Source organism: Mustelus asterias, chromosome 20 (assembly GCF_964213995.1).
Source record: "Mustelus asterias chromosome 20, sMusAst1.hap1.1, whole genome shotgun sequence".
Classification (NCBI taxonomy): domain Eukaryota; kingdom Metazoa; phylum Chordata; class Chondrichthyes; order Carcharhiniformes; family Triakidae; genus Mustelus; species Mustelus asterias.
In genome coordinates this window covers 43,132,895-43,150,679 of record NC_135820.1, presented here as the reverse complement: position 1 = coordinate 43,150,679, position 17,785 = coordinate 43,132,895, and the positions used below count along the sequence as shown (strand labels likewise).

At 43.6% G+C, this 17,785-nt stretch overlaps 1 protein-coding gene across 1 annotated transcript in view; it reads right to left on the bottom strand.

Annotated features, from left to right (window-relative positions):
- dpm1 (dolichyl-phosphate mannosyltransferase subunit 1, catalytic) overlaps window positions 1–17,785 on the bottom strand; it is a 79,669-nt gene that overhangs the window by 19,175 nt on the left and 42,709 nt on the right. Inside the window, exons 3-6 of the mRNA XM_078236457.1 lie at window positions 16,236–16,269; window positions 9,476–9,552; window positions 9,369–9,394; window positions 5,855–5,950 (exon numbers count right to left, since the gene is read on the bottom strand). Coding sequence (XP_078092583.1) covers window positions 5,855–5,950; window positions 9,369–9,394; window positions 9,476–9,552; window positions 16,236–16,269 — 233 coding nt within the window. The remainder of the gene's footprint in view (window positions 1–5,854; window positions 5,951–9,368; window positions 9,395–9,475; window positions 9,553–16,235; window positions 16,270–17,785) is intronic.

Sequence of the window (17,785 nt, the reverse complement as noted above, 5' to 3'; positions counted from 1 at the left end):
CAGTTTTTATTTTCGATTTATAATCAGTTTCTTGATTTTACAAACTTTCACTTTAACCACAATTTAAGCACACAATTTCTGAAAGTGAAGATGTATAATAACAACATTATCACCCACCAACTTCATTACGTCAAAACAATTACATACATTTGCTGGTCGCAACCTACTTTTAAAATCCATTTAGCTTTGATTTACTATCTGTATTGTGATTTGATGGTTCTGATTATTATTTGTTTATCAAAAACAAAGTTTCTTCCATTATAGCCATCAAGCTAAAAGGCCTTCATGTTTTAACATCGTATTTCTGATCCCTATCAAAGGGCTGCATGTCAATGAGTTCCTACAAGTTCCCATGGTAGTTATCTTTATTTCTGACTGACTGTAAAAAGTATATATTCCGCAATGTTGCTTGTAGGTTGAGGAATAGAGGCCAAAGAACAAGTGGAAGGATAGTAAGCAAAGACCAAGGTCCAGAAACCATGCGGCTTGGCAAATAAGCGAAAGAGTTTTAACTGAGACAATACTGATGATGAAAGGTGGAAGGCTCGAGAGAGCGGGAGTGCAGGTAGTTCAGTGTGGAGGTAGTTACGAGTCACATCTTCCTAGATCTGCAACTTTTAAGATTTGACTATGGGCACTGACGCATAAGCCATTATGATGGCAAAAGGGGAACTGGGATTTTCTTTTCCTCATGTCTGGCTGGTTAAACTAATCAGATGGTTTGGAGCTAGATCTGATAGATTACAATTGAATTGTAGCTAATATATTCTTTTGGATGCATTCCAACTGGTACATTTTCGGGGACACTTTTGTATAGACAATTTTCTTGCTTCAGTCTTAAGAACATAGGAACAGAAGTAAGCCATTTAGCCCATCATGTCTGCTCCGCCATTCAATTAGATCATGGCTGATCATCTACCTCAACACCACTTCCGCATGCTATCCTCTGATATCATTAGTCTCCAGAAACTAATGACTTTTGTCTTGAATACATTCAATGGTTGAACTTCCACAGCCCCTGGGGTAGAGAATTCCAAAGATTCACCATCCTGAGTGAATAAATTCTCAGTGTTAAATTGTCTACTCTTATTCTGCAATTATATCCCCTGGTTCTAGACTCACCCAACCAAGGGGAACATTCCATCTACATCCAGCCAGTCATGGTCTGTAAAAGTTAGTAAGTTTTATTGAGATTGCCTCTCATTCTTGGAAACTCTCGCGAATACAGGCCCAGTGTCCGCAATCTCTCCTTGTAGAATCATACAGCACAGGAGGCCATTCAGCCCATCTTATGCATGCCAGCCCAAGGACACCCAGGTGCCTTTTCTAATCCCACCTTCCTGTCCATAAGACAATCCCATCAGGGATTAGTCTGGTGAACATCATTTGCTGCCTCTATGGCAAGTATATCCTACCTTAGATAAGACAACCAATACTCCAGGTGCGGTCTCATTAAGGCTTTATACAATTGCAATATAATATATCTTCCATACAATACAGTAGAGCAACTCCACAAAACAATCAGACACAAACTAAAGGCAAGCGAAAGAGAAACCTTTAGGGCTGTTGACTTAAAGCTTGACCAAAGAAATTGATTTTTTAAAGAGGTGGAGAGCCTTAGGCAGGGTATACCACAGTATGGGGCCTGGACGGCTGGAGGCATGGCTGCCAACACAGGTGAAGCAAGTGAGGAATTAACAAAAGGCCAGAGAATAAATATCTTGTAGGGCTGCAGGAGGCTGGAGAGAGAGGGGCCATGGAAGTGTTTGAATATGAAGATGAGGATTTTTAAATTAAGCTCTTTGTGGATTGGAAGCCAATCATAAGTCAATGATCAGAGGTGATGGGTGAATGGGGCTTGGTGTGGGTTAGGGTACAGGTGACAGCATTTTAAATTATCTCAACTTTATGGAGGCTGGAAAATGTGAGGTGGCCAGGAGAGGTTTGAAATAGTCAAGCATACAATAACAAAAGGAAAAGAAAGAACATAAGAACATAAGAAATAGGAACAGGAGTAGGCCATCTAGCCCCTCGAGCCTGCCCCGCCATTCAATAAGATCATGGCTGATCTGACGTGGATCAGTACCACTTACCCGCCTGATCCCCATAACCCTCAATTCTCTTACCGATCAGGAATCCATCCATCCGCGCTTTAAACATATTCAGCGAAGTAGCCTCCACCACCTCAGTGGGCAGAGAATTCCAGAGATTCACCACCCTCTGGGAGAAGAAGTTCCTCCTCAACTCTGTCTTAAACCGACCCCCCTTTATTTTGAGGCTGTGTCCTCTAGTTTTAACTTCCTTACTAAGTGGAAAGAATCTCTCCGCCTCCACCCTATCCAGCCCCCGCATTATCTTATAAGTCTCCATAAGATCCCCCCTCATCCTTCTAAACTCCAACGAGTACAAACCCAATCTCCTCAGCCTCTCATAATCCAAACCCCTCATCTCCGGTATCAACCTGGTGAACCTTCTCTGCACTCCCTCCAATGCCAATATATCCTTCCTCATATAAGGGGACCAATACTGCACACAGTATTCCAGCTGCGGCCTCACCAATGCCCTGTACAGGTGCATCAAGACATCCCTGCTTTTATATTCTATCCCCCTCGCGATATAGGCCAACATCCCATTTGCCTTCTTGATCACCTGTTGTACCTGCAGACTGGGCTTTTGCGTCTCATGCACAAGGACCCCCAGGTCCCTTTGCACGGTAGCATGTTTTAATTTGTTTCCATTGAGATAGTAATCCCATTTGTTATTATTTCCTCCAAAGTGTATAACCTCGCATTTCTCAACGTTATACTCCATTTGCCATATCCTCGCCCACTCACTCAGCCTGTCCAAATCTCTCTGCAGATCTTCTCCGTCCTCCACACGATTCACTTTTCCACTTATCTTTGTGTCGTCTGCAAACTTCGTTACCCTACACTCCGTCCCCTCCTCCAGATCATCTATATAAATGGTAAATAGTTGCGGCCCGAGTACCGATCCCTGCGGCACGCCACTAGTTACCTTCCTCCAACCGGAAAAACACCCATTTATTCCGACTCTTTGCTTCCTGTCGGATAGCCAGTCCCCAATCCACTTTAGCACACTACCCCCAACTCCGTGTGCCCTAATCTTCTTCAGCAGCCTTTTATGTGGCACCTTATCAAACGCCTTTTGGAAATCCAAAAACACCGCATCCACCGGTTCTCCTCCATCAACCGCCCTAGTCACATCTTCATAAAAATCCAACATGTTCGTCAAGCACAACTTTCCCCTCATGAATCCATGCTGCGTCTGATTGATCGAACCATTTCTATCCAGATGCCCTGCTATCTCCTCTTTAATAATGGATTCCAGCATTTTCCCTACTACAGACGTTAAGCTGACCGGCCTATAGTTACCCGCCTTTTGTCTCCTTCCTTTTTTAAACAGCGGCGTAACATTAGCCGTTTTCCAATCAACCGGCACTATCCCAGAATGCAACGAGTTTTGATAAATAATCACTAACGCATCCACTATTACCTCTGACATTTCTTTCAATACCCTGGGATGCATTCCATCCGGACCCGGGGACTTGTCCACCTTCAGTCCCACTAGTCTACCCAGCACTGCCTCTCTGGTAACATTAATTGTATTAAGTATTTCTCCTGCTGCCAACCCTCTATCGTTAATATTTGGCAAACTATTTGTGTCCTCCACCGTGAAGAAAGACACCTCATGATGCTGGACATCTCAAAGTTCTTTCTGGACAACGGAGTACTTATTGAAGTGTAGTTACTATTGTAATATAGGAAACATCAATTTCTGCACAGCAAGCTCCCCAATCAGCAATGCTGATTGAGAGATAAATATTAACTGGATATTGGAGATATCTCACTTACTCCTCTTTGAAACAGTGTCATGGGATCTTTTATGTTGTTTGAGGGGGCAGATGGGGCCTCAATTTAATGTCTCATTGAAAGACAGCACTTCCAACAGAGCAGCATTCCCTCAAAACTCTATTGTAGCATTAGTCTTGATCTTTGTGCTCAAGTCCTGAGTGCAATTTGAACCCATAACCTTCTGACTCAGATCAGTCACAATTGATACCGTGGCACCAAAAGTAAGGATGGGAATTTCAGCAGCAGTTGCACCGAGGCCTCTTTCTATCACCAATCTCTCTAACTTTTGGTGTACAGTTCTGGTCTCCATGTATAAAAGTAATATAGAGAAATACATTTAAAAGAACATAGAGGTAAACTATTAAGAAAGACTGAACAGGCTGGTGCACTTTTCTCAGAAAAAGGAAGGCTGATGGAGGTCTTTAAACTTATGAAAAGATTTGAGAGATATACATAAAGAAGTGGTTTCCATTTATGGGAAGACCAAAATTAAGGATATAAATACAAGAGCCACTAACAAAACAATAGGGAATTTCAGGAGAATGTTCTTTACACAGAACTGTTCGCGTGTATAACTCGATAACATAATGAGTAGCTGAGGTGAACAGCATCGGTGAATTTGAGGGGAAGAATATGCACAAAAAGAAGAGGCCTATGTTGATAAGATTAGATGAAGAAGTGTGTGGGGCCCCATGCAAAGCAAAAGCATCTGTTTCTGCGCTGTACATTTTATGTAATTTTATGTAAAATCCAATGAGACAATCAACACTTTGGTGACCTTGATTATACAATATTGGACGCAGTATAATCAAAGAACAAAGAACAAAGAACAATACAGCACAGGAACAGGCCCTTCGGCCCTCCAAGCCCGCGCCGCTCCCCGGTCCAGGATTGAATCCTGAATCCAGGATCCCCGCCCAATTTTCCAGCCTATCTACATACCAATATCCTATCCACCGAGCTGTCCCTCACAGCTACGATGCTTTGTTCATTACAACCTATTAACTTACCCCCACCCCCCCATTCCAGACCATGTGATCTCCAGGGAGAGGCGAAAACCCAGAGTGAAAAACCCCAGGGCCAATATGGGGAAAAAAAAATCTGGGAAATTCCTCTCCGACCCCCTGAGGCGATCGAAACGAGTCCAGGAGATCACAATGGCCCCGATCGGAAAATGCTTCCCAACCCTAGTCATTTCCACTTCCACGAACACCATATGAATCCCCTGCCCCCGAGACAGGTTCCCAACTATCCGCAGTCTCACTCTGTACTGGCACCAGCAAGATGATCGTAGAATGAAGCCTTGAAACGAGAAACCAGGAACAATTAGCCCGCGCCGCTCCCTGGTCCAAACTAGATCACTCTTTTGTATCCCTCCATTCCCACTCCGTTCATATAGCTGTCTAGATAAGTCTTAAACGTTCCCAGTGTGTCCGCCTCCACCACCTTGCCCGGCAACACATTCCAGGCCCCCACGACCCTCTGTGTGAAATATGTCCTTCTGATATCTGTGTTAAACCTCCCCCCCTTCACCTTGAACCTATGACCCCTCGTGAACGTCACCACCGACCCGGGGAAAAGCTTCCCACCGTTCACCCTATCTATGCCTTTCATAATTTTATACACCTCTATTAAGTCTCCCCTCATCCTCCGTCTTTCCAAGGAGAACAACCCCAGTTTCCCCAATCTCTCCTCATAACCAAGCCCCTCCATACCAGGCAACATCCTAACAGGACTTCAGATAAATATAATTGCAACAATTTAACCAGGAGTGCCCGCGTGACCTATGTCACTTTAGGTAGCTGAGGTTGATCAAAGTAGAACTCAAACAGAATATTTCTGTGAAAACTGCTGGAATCAAAACTAAAATAAAACTCAATTGAGAGAGAATGATCTTCTAACTAAATTACAATGCTGTTTCACGAGTGCTGCAATCATTTTTTTTAAGGTAGGAGCCCATAGTAGATACGTGTGCTTCATACCTGATGAGTTTCCGCTTCAGATCCCAGCCAAATACTCCTCCATTCCCTCTATAACGAGTACCAGACACTACATCATAATTTCCTTCCTTTTGTTTTCTGTATTTAAAAGAAAACAATTACACTCAAATTTACAGGACAGCTTGAGCATTCGGAAACAGAAAGCTAGCAACAAAATCATTCTGTGGACAATGCATTTGTATCTTTTCATTTCAACCTTCTCAATAGCTACTGCCTCCATTTTCCACAAAAAGGTACCTTCTCATTGTACTGAAAAAACAATAAACACATGTTGGTATTTTAGATGTGAAAAGAATAATTTGAGATTTATTTTTAGTATCTCTCTTGTATATTAATAACTGAATCGAAGATGAAGAATTTAATCTTAAATGGATTTTCAATTTCAAGCTGCAGAGTAACCACATTTTTAAAATTTGTTGGCAGCACTCGACTTCATTTTAAAAGTATGTAACTACACCTACTTCTAGAAACTGTCAAGTTGTGGCATGATGAAACAAAATTATATATCCAAAAGCAATCCATTAAATCACTCAGACAAGCACTTGCTCATCCCGGAAACTCAACTAAGATAACAACTAAAAAGAAATCAGTGTATGGAAATGTATTCAAATCTATTGAAAAATTTACCTTTCAAAGTATTATAAAGCTGCCTGCTTCCATATAGAACACTGACCCACCCTCACTAATGATAGCAATGGGGTAAGTTGTCCAGAAAATTATTATTTTTTCATTCATGGGATACAGGTGTCGCTGGCTCGACCGGCATTTATTGCATCCTTAATTGCCCTTGGGAAGGTGGTGGCGAGCTGGCTTCTTGAACCGCTGCAGATCATGTGTTGTAGGAACATCCACAGTCTATTAGGAAGTAGTTCCAGGATTTTGACCCAAAAGGCAAAAAGCTCAAAAGGCCAAAAAAGCAAATCTCTTCTGGTTTTAGTATTAACCCATTGAAACATCTAATAGTTCAGAATTTAACAAGCTATCACTCCACAGTGAGAGCACATCATACCTCAGACTCACCTACTTTTACAAGCAAGTCAAACAAGTTATTAGGTGCAATCAGTGGCAGATGGCCCACTATGCTTTCAGCTCTCTATTTAATGTTTCAGTCTCACTAAAATAAATACTAATGGTTGTCTGGGCAAGCAGGTGAACCTTTCTCAGTCCAATATTTAAAGATTTCATCTGCTTGAGTAAATGATACCATATGTTTGCTGCTATGTTTTAGATTCATGATAGATCTTCATACACATGGGATGTTGGTGATCGTTTTGCGGGATGGAGAGGGGTTGTAATTAACAGGAGGGAGAGGCTGATGCTCCTGCTAGCCCACAAAAGGTGCTGTAAAAGGGAGCCCCATTTTACTGCTGGCTTTCCCAAAATCTGATGGCAACTGTTAAATATAAATCTGGCTCCCAGCCCCCATAATGATAGAATAATTGTTTTTATTCATTCATGGGATATGGGCCTCGCTGGCTGGGCGATCATTTATTGCCCATCCCTGAGGGCATTTAAGAGTCAACCACATTGCTGTGGATCTGGAGTCACATCTGGAACCAAACAAGCTAAGGAGGACATTATAACCAGATGTGTTTTTTTTTTCAACAATTGACAATGGTTTCATGGTCATTAGACTTTTAATTGCAGATTTTTATTGAATTCAAATTTCACCATCTGCCGTGATTGGATTCGAACCGAGGTCTCCAGAGCATTACCCTGGGCCTCTGGATTACTAGTCCAGTGACAATACCAATACACACTGTCTCCCCTATGGGTGCATATGCAGCAGGCAGGGATGCATTCCCATTTATATTAAAAAATGCAGTGAAGAGGAGGCCATTTGGCCCATTGAGTCTGCACTGACTCTCCAAACATGCGTTATGACTTAGTGCCATTCTCCTGTTTTTTTTCTCCATACCCTTGCACATTATATTCAAATCGTCATCTAATGTCCTCTTGAATGCCTCAATGGAAACTGCCTCCACCATGCTTCTAGGCAGTGCATTCCAGACTCGAATCACTCACTTGAGAAAAAGGGTTTCTACATCACATTTGCTTCTTTTGCAAATCATTTTAAATCTGCGCCCCCTCGTTCTCGATCCTTTTATGAGTGGAAACAGTTTCTTCCTGTCTACCCTGTCTAGCCCCCTCATGATTTTGAACATCTCTATCAAATTTCTTCTTAGCCTTCTTTTCCAAGGAGAAAAGTTCCAACCTCTCCAATCTACCTCATAACTGATGTTTCTCATCCCTGAAACCATTCTCTTCTGCACTCTCTTCAATGCATTCACAACCTTCCTATAGTGTGGCATTCAGAACTGTACACAACATTCCAACTGAGACAAACAGGTGTCTTATATAGGTTCAACATTATCTTCTTGCCCTTGTACTCTATGTCCCTAAAGTCCAGGATATTGTATGCTTTATTAATGGTTCTCTCCACCTGCCTTGTGACCTTCAATGATCTATGCGCATATACACCCAGGTACCTTTGCTCCTGCACTCCTTAAGAATTGTACCTCTTATTTTCTATTGTTTGCCCACGTTCTTCCTACCAAAATGCATCACCTCACACTTCCCCACATTGAACTTCATCTGCCACCTATCTGCTCACCCCACCAACTTGTCTATATCGTTTTGAAGTTCTGTACTGTCCTCCTCACAGTTTACAATGTTTCCAAGCTTCCTGTCATCTGCAGACTTTGAAATTGTCCCCTGCACACCAAAATCTAGCCTAGGTCATTAACACATATCAGGAAAAGCAAGGGTCCCAATACCAACCGCTGGGAAACTCCACTACAAGCCTTCCTCAGCCCAAAAAATATCCATTGGCCATTACTGTGTTTCCTACTACTCCGCCAATTTTGTATCCAAGTTGCGACTGTCCCTCTTATTCCATGAGCTGTAACGTTTCTCACAAGTCTGATCTGTGGCACTGTATTGAATGCTGTTTGAAAGTCTGTGTACACCACATCAACAGCATTACCCTAGTTGACCCTTACTGTTACTTCTTCAAAAAAACTCCAGCAAGTTGGTTAAACATGATTTCCCCTACAGAAATCCATGCTGGCTCTTCCTAAGCATATTTCCATGTGACTACTAATTCTATCCCAAGTAATTGTTTCCAGAAGTTTCGTTACCAATGAAGTTAAACAGTACAATAGTGATGTTTTAGTGCTGAAGATGAATATGAGGGCAGTTTTGAATTAATCAATGAAAATAATTTTGTTTGACGTAGGACTGGTTTATTTTATGTTTTATCTCTTTTTTTTGTCATGGGTTCACAACCTCTATAAATCACAGTACCACAAAAATCACAGGCATGAAATCATACAGATTTAATTGGAAACAGATTGATGTAATCATGTCCTGATTTATTAATCATTTATACTACATCCTAGAACCTTGTAATATTTGAAAAGATAACCTTATCACCTGGCATATAACCAATGAATAATAATAAGTCAGCTACAAAAACAGAAAGGATAATACTCACTTTATGAATTCAGGAATAAATTTTGGCTAAAAGGAAAAGGAAAAAGGAATTGGTTACTTAAATATATTAAATGTAAAAATGTATTAATAAAGTGAAGATAAACTTACATGGTGTGAAAGATCAGCGTCCATTATAAAGACAAAGTTGCCAGTGGCATGCTGTATTCCATGGATGTATGCTGTTCCTAAAGGAAAATCAAATACTCAGGATAACCATGTTGAGCACAGTTCATTTTGTTGACTTTCCAGGACAGATTTTTTAAAAAATAGCCAAAAAATATTTTTTAAAATCAATTTTATACAAAGCAGGTTGTTTCAATCAGTTGTATTGGATAGCCCACCAAAAAAGTGATATATTAATAAAACTTTGGTGTTATTCAGTCTAAACTAAATGATTTTAGCAGAGCCTTATTAAGAAAAATAAAACTGATTACTTGCCAACATTACTGGGTTCATTGATGTTCATGGTATATAAATATAAATGATTTAGACTTAAATGTAGCGAGCATAATTAAAAATTTTGCAGATAGTACAAAAATGGCTGTATGGTTGATAGTTAGGAAAAGCTGCAGAATGCAGCAAGATATAAATGGACTAGTTAGGTGAACGGTAAAGTGGCAATTGGAATTCGATCCAGAGAATTATGAAGTAATGCTTTTGGTAGCACAAACAAGGCAAGGGGATATAGGCAGTTCTCGGACGTACAACACTATTAATTCCTGAAAAATGCGTCTCAAATTGAAACGTTGCAAGTTGCAACTGATTTTCCCATAAGAAACTGTTATAAGTGGAGGGATTGGTTCCTCAACCAAGGTCCAGTACCATATTTTCAACAAGATAATCTAGAAATTTGTACTTAATTACAGATGAGTAATTCATCAACAACAACATATCTATTGATATTAAAAAATCATAGAAACGTACAGGTCTATAATGTATTGTATAGTACAGTATTGTCTACTGTAGATTACCTACAAATTATCTAAAGATCACAATTTTAAAAATCTTACAGTAACTTGTCTTCATCATTCCTGGGCTTATGGGTGGGTCTGGACTTTGATTGGAGGTTTTGAAGGGTCATTGAGTGGAGTCCTCTTAGGATTCTCAGCTTCAGGTTCTTCTGGAGTCTTCTCTGCTTTCTTAAAGTATCCAAGGAAGTTTGAACTGATGTTCTCCTCTTCTCCTTGTAAATTTCTCTGCAGCAGCGGTACACATCGTATATACCCCTATTCACTGATGCACTGTGTTCAATGCTGGGATCATGTTCCTCAAAAAGAGACATGGAGGCTTTCAAATGTTGAAATGCCTCAGCCAACAAGTGTACTGTTAAGACTTTATGGGGAGGAATCTCTTCAACAGTGGGTGCATCATCATCTTCTCTGCACTTGTTGCTGTTCCAATTCAATGAGGTCCTCATTAGTTAATTCTTCAGAATGTGATGCCAGCAATTCATCAACATCCTCTGGTGCAATATCTAATTTGAGCTATTTGTCCTTCTGGTTGCCTCTTCAACAGTGTTGGAATTTATACACAAACTCAAAACACAATTTTCATTTTGTGCCAAGTGCCAGGGATTGTTGCAGCAGAAATAATCTTGCATTTAACGCGCTGTTAATTCTAAAGCGTTGTCACTCCTCGACAATCCAACCATCCTTGATGACATGCATTCTGACATCAAAGTAGTCTTTCTGCCTCCAACACCGCCTCACTGTTGCAACCCATGGACCAGGTGATAAATTTGCAAATTTGGTTGTGTGATTTCATTCTATGCCTCACCTATGTTCTTAATAGCATGGTAACTGCTGAAAACATTTCTTGAGAATTGGTCCACCTTCTTTCTCAGTTGCCCTGATGGCTTGGGAAAATGTGCACCTAAGGCTTTAAAGGACATAATTATCTCCTGTCCATGGGTTGCAACAGTGAGGTGGTGTTGGAGGCAGAAAGACTACTTTGATGTCAGAATGCATGTCATCAAGGATGGTTGGATGACCAGGAGCATTGTCAAGGAGTAACAATGCTTTAGAAATAACTGTGTTAAATGCAAGATTGTTTCTGCTGCAACAATCCCTGACACTTGGCACAAAATGAAGGTTGAACCAACCCTCAAAGATATTCCTATTGACCCACTCCTTACAAGTGGATTTCCATATCGCTGGGAGAAATACATTGGGACATCCCTTGAAAGCCCTGGGGTTTTCTGAATGACACACGAGCAAAGGTTTAAGTTTAAAGTCACCTGCAGCATTGGCACCAAGCTGAAGACTGAGCCTATCTTTAGCAGCTTTGTAATCGAGCATGGATTCCCCCTCTTTGGCAGGTTCTCAATGGCATTTTATTTTCAAAAACAGCATTAAGAACTTGCTGAGCACAATGATTTCAGCCAATGTCTTAGGAAAATCACGAGCTGCCTCCTCATCAGAACTGGCAGCTTCAACCCAGACCTTGATGTTATGCAAATTAGGCCTGGCTTTAAAACACATTAACCACCCCCTGTTTACATTTTTAAAAACTTTCCCCCTGTTGCTTCTTTAGATCAGCATTACGATTCCTAGCCTTATCCTGAATTATGCCTAAACTCACAGGAGCATAGTGTTGACTTTGATCCTCCAGCCAAATTATTAACAGTGTCTCAACCTGAGCAATAGGTCCAACACGCTGCTTCGTTATCACAGTTGATTGAATACGGGCAAATCCTTAACATGCTCCTGAACTCTTAACTTGTCTTTCAGTCACAACAGTCATTCCAGGGATATCTCAAGCTTTACTAATTTCAGTTTGCATCTCATCTCTTTCAGACCTCTTAATTATTTCCATTTTTGTTTCCATTATTAGAAGAAACATCTCTTGCACAAGGTTTACGCTTTTCTGCCGTTATTATAGGCCAAGAAATTTTAAATTTTAAGCAAGAGTTTGGAAAAACAAAGGCACTGAGTACTGTACTGCAAAGGTGTGTTGAACCGCAACTGAACATCAACACACATTTACTGTACGGACACCGCTGATGTGGCGCACGAGGTCACCACTTACATGGGATGTCAAAACCAACCTGGGAAAGTTGGATCTGGGTGTCACATTTACAAATGTTGTAAACACTGTTCCGTGTAATGTGAATGTCTTAAAGTCGAGGACTGCCTGTATGCAATAAGTTGTGGGATTCCAAGAAGTGTAAGGGAATAGTGCACCGTGGATTGTGTGTTCACAGATCCCTGAAGGTAGCAGGACAAGGCGACGTACAGGATACTTCATTGCCCGAGGCACCTCAATAACGGCAGGGAGGTTATGCTACAATTGTATTGGATTGTTTGGAACAAAGGAGAGATTTAAATGATGTTTATCAGGGACCTCAATAGAATGATTAGGAAGGACCTCTTTTACTTAGTAGAGAGGTCAAAAAACACTTGAAAGGCACTCAAGCGGTCATAATCCAAGAGCGAGAAGGAGAGTTAAAACTAGATGGGCATTCTTCATCTGGCCTGGGAACAGTTGGCCAAATGGTCTCCTACTATAATATAAATCGATGTTACTATTTCTAAGGCCAATATTTTGAAGTCAGACCTCCAAGCATCTGTATTCTATATCAGTAGTCTATATCTTGTACAATCATGTTTAACAAAGTTGCTGAAAATGCAATTACTAAGTATTCTCTGATAACTAACTTCAGCCGAACTGGAATCTTTCCAAACTATAAGTGCACAATTCCTTGAAGAACAAGATGGATTCCAACAGTTTGTGCTAAACAATGCTTGCCTTAACTTTTCCTCATTTCTACATCAGATTTAAGCTACTGTATCGAAAGGATATTTTTCTGTATTTATAAGTATGTTTTTATGGCTGTGGTACACCATAATGAACCAATCTTGTTACATTGCACATTTGCCATTGGTTCAATAGCACAACATTGCTGATCTTGCAAAACTAATGTTAGGATTCAATAATGACGAGGGGGACGGGGAGGGACGGGGGGGACGGGGAGGGACGGGGGGGACGGGGAGGGACGGGGGGGACGGGGAGGGACGAGGGGGACGGGGAGGGACGAGGGGGACGGGGAGGGACGAGGGGGACGGGGAGGGACGAGGGGGACGGGGAGGGACGAGGGGGACGGGGAGGGACGAGGGGGACGGGGAGGGACGAGGGGGACGGGGAGGGACGAGGGGGACGGGGAGGGACGAGGGGGACGGGGAGGGACGAGGGGGACGGGCACGGACGAGGGGGACGGGCACGGACGAGGGGGACGGGCACGGACGAGGGGGACGGGCACGGACGAGGGGGACGGGCACGGACGAGGGGGACGGGCACGGACGAGGGGGACGGGCACGGACGAGGGGGACGGGCACGGACGCGGGGGACGGGCACGGACGCGGGGGACGGGCACGGACGCGGGGGACGGGCACGGACGCGGGGGACGGGCACGGACGCGGGGGACGGGCACGGACGCGGGGGACGGGCACGGACGCGGGGGACGGGCACGGACGCGGGGGACGGGCACGGACGCGGGGGACGGGCACGGACGCGGGGGACGGGCACGGACGCGGGGGACGGGCACGGACGCGGGGGACGGGCACGGACGCGGGGGACGGGCACGGACGCGGGGGACGGGCACGGACGCGGGGGACGGGCACGGACGAGGGGGACGGGCACGGACGAGGGGGACGGGCACGGACGAGGGGGACGGGCACGGACGAGGGGGACGGGCACGGACGAGGGGGACGGGCACGGACGAGGGGGACGGGCACGGACGAGGGGGACGGGCACGGACGAGGGGGACGGGCACGGACGAGGGGGACGGGCACGGACGAGGGGGACGGGCACGGACGAGGGGGACGGGCACGGACGAGGGGGACGGGGAGGGACGAGGGGGACGGGGAGGGACGAGGGGGACGGGCACGGACGAGGGTGACGGGCACGGACGAGGGTGACGGGCACGGACGAGGGGGACGGGCACGGACGAGGGGGACGGGCACGGACGAGGGGGACGGGCACGGACGAGGGGGACGGGCACGGACGAGGGGGACGGGCACGGACGAGGGGGACGGGCACGGACGAGGGGGACGGGCACGGACGAGGGGGACGGGCACGGACGAGGGGGACGGGCACGGACGAGGGGGGGGACGGACGAGGGGGGGGACGGACGAGGGAGGGGAGAGGGAGGGGAGAGGGAGGGGAGAGGGAGGGGAGAGGGAGGGGAGAGGGAGGGGGAGTGGGAGGGGGAGTGGGAGGGGGAGTGGGAGGGGGAGTGGGAGGGGGAGTGGTGAAAGGGGGCGGGGATACGCAAGTGAGGCAAAAGAGGAAGAGGTGAACTGGGCAGGGTTTGCACACTTAAATGAGTTGCCCCTGTTCTGTACAAATAAAAAAAAGTAACACTGGTGCCACCTACAGCTGTAATGGATATGTGACAATCAAATGTTGACACTTTTAATATGGATTTTGCCAGAAATTGAACCGACAGAAGAGTTGTAATTTGAAGTGGAATGTTGCAAACCACTCAGTATTTTAATAATTTTTGTGAGAATAGGGTGTATATTTTTGCAATAATCAATGTAGGTGGCATAAATTTTGGAAGTGACAGTTTCCAGTGTTTGTACCCAGTCAGTATCAAGCTATGTTAAGTTGTGAATAGCATTTAATTTTGCAATATAAATAATAACATTCACAGTGACTTAGACGTTGTTGGTTTTGCCAAGTAGATTAGAGTAGCTCTCAGTGGACAAAAACGACATCCACTTTCCCTAACATCTCCTGCCCTATTAAAACCCTACATAAGCTTTTACAGCACTTTCTTGGTTGTGTACCAAGGGGCTTGGCAAACTAGCTAAAGAAAACTTGAAGAGGGGAAGCAAAAGGAAAACTGTTGTATGCGCTAGTACTTAAGTATATATATATGAAAACTATTTGTGGATATGCTTCTTAAAGCTTTTTTTAACCTCAGATCATTTCCAGTCCGCTCTGGTCAGCAGTCAAAGGTTGCAAGCTGACAAAGGAAAGATGAGTGAGAGAAAAGGAGTATCGGCTCTTTTTAAGATATTCTGGATTCCAAAGAGAGGCAAGCAGCTACATACTAACAAACTCAGCTGGTCTGATTGCCAAGCTTGAGCCCGGAAGCCAATTAACATTAGCTGTCTAACATAAATATAAATAGATAAAATATTAAAATTGGCAGAATTCAGAATAGTTCAATAAACAGATAGTATCAAATGTTTTCAAGGACACTAACATGCCTTCCCGGGAGCATCTGGAGTCACTTATTATTGAGCCATCAATGAACACACTGTCTCAATGCATTAAAAAGGACAACTTTCATCCCCTAGTGGTTATTTCATTAAAAAACGAAGTCATTGGTGTCAATTCATGATTAATTCAGACATGATACAGATATGTAGCCTTGCAAAAAGCATTATTGTGTATACCTCTGAATTGCAGCTTTTATTTTTTTATCTGAAGTTGACTGGTTTGTTCGGTCACTTCAAAGGTCAGTTAAGAATCACATATAAGCCAGTCAGTCTCAAAAGGGCATTACTGAGTCAATTTAGTTCCTGAAGATAATCTGCTAGTTTCTCTGGATTATTAGTGTAGGCCTCTGGATGACTAGTCCAGTACTGCAACTATTCTATAATACCCAAGATACAAACAAAAACACTAAGCCACTTAAACACATTTAAATGATTCTACAATACAAGTGTTGTGCCATTTTTTAGCATTAGCAATGCTCAGAAGAACATTTAGAATGTTGAAACTAGTAAATGAGAAGTTCAAATTTCATTAATGATGTTCTTTACAGACCACTATATATGAAGCAAGTAATTTAACATACAAACTGCAGATCAAAATATAGTTTTTGAGCATTCATACAGGAAGACAACATAGTTCTTACCTAATCCCAGTTTCTTTGCTCTAGGTCTCAGCAGCTGTGGGAACATGAAATAGTAATTGCAGCAAAATCCCTAAGAATTCTACTAGAAAGCCACATGTTACAGTAAGGCACAGTTAATAGAGAGTCCATTGTTCTTAATCAACTTGAAAGCTATAGGCAACTTTGTATATTACACAAAGATTACACTCATTATTACTGGACAGGCTATGAGCCCCAACAATATTCCACAATATTACTGAAAACTCGTGCTCCAGAACTTGCCATGCCCCTAGCCAAGCCGTTCCAATACAGCTACAATGCTGGCATCTACCCAGCAATGTGGAAAATTGCCTAGGTATGCCCTGCACACAAAAAACAGGACAATTCCAAACTGGCCAATTTACCTCTCCAACAGTCTACTCTCAATCATCAGTAAAATGATGAAACAGATCATCAACAGTGCTATCTAGCAGCATTTACTTCGAAATACCCTTCTCAATGACACTGTTAGGGTTCCGCCAGGACCACTCAACACCTGCCCACATTTCAGCCTTGGTTCAAACATGGACAAAAGAGCTGAACTCTAGAGGTGAGGTGAAAGTGACTGCCATTGCCACCAAGGAGCATTTGACCAAGTGTGGCATCAAGGAGCCCCAGAAAAACTGGAGTCAATGGGAATCGGGGGGGAAAAACTCTCCGCCGGTTTTATCTGGCATATCTGGCACAATGAAAGATGGCTGTGATTGTTGGAGGTCAATCATATCGGTTCCAGAACATCACCCCAGTAGTTCCTCAGTAGGCCCAATCATCTTCAGCCATTTTATTAACTATCTTCCTTCCACCATAGGATCAGAAATGGGAATGTTCGCTGATGATTGCACAATATTCAGCACCGTTCACAACTCCTCAGATACTGAAGCAGCCATGTCCAAATGTTGCAAAAACTGGATGATGTCCACGCTTGAGCTGACAAGTGGTAAATAACATTAGGGCCATGCAAGTGCCAAGCAATAACCATCTCCAGTGAGGGAACCTAACCATTGCTCTTTAACATTCAATAGCATTAGCATTGCTGAACCCCTCATTATCACCATCCTAGGAGTATAACCAAGAACTGAACAGAACTAGTCATATAAATACTGTGGCTACAAGAGCTGGTCAGAGGCTTGGAATTCTGTGCTAAGTAACTCACCTCCTGACTCCCAAAGCCCATCCACTGTTTACAAGGCATAAGTCATGAGTGTGATGGGCTACTCTTTACTGGTTACGATGAGTGCAGCTCCAAGAACACCATCCAGGACAAAGCCACCTGCTTGATTAGCACCCAATCCCCACATTCACTTCCTCCACCACCGACATACAGTGGCACAAGTGTGTACCATCTACATGACACACTGAAGGAACTCATCAAGGCTCCCGAGACAGCACCTTCCAAACTCACAACCGCTATGAGTTAGAAGTACAAGGGCAGCAGACACATGTGAACACCACCACCTGGAAGTTTCCCTCCAAGCCACTCACCGTCCTGACATGGAAATATGTCATCATTCCTTCAATGTCGCTGGACCAAA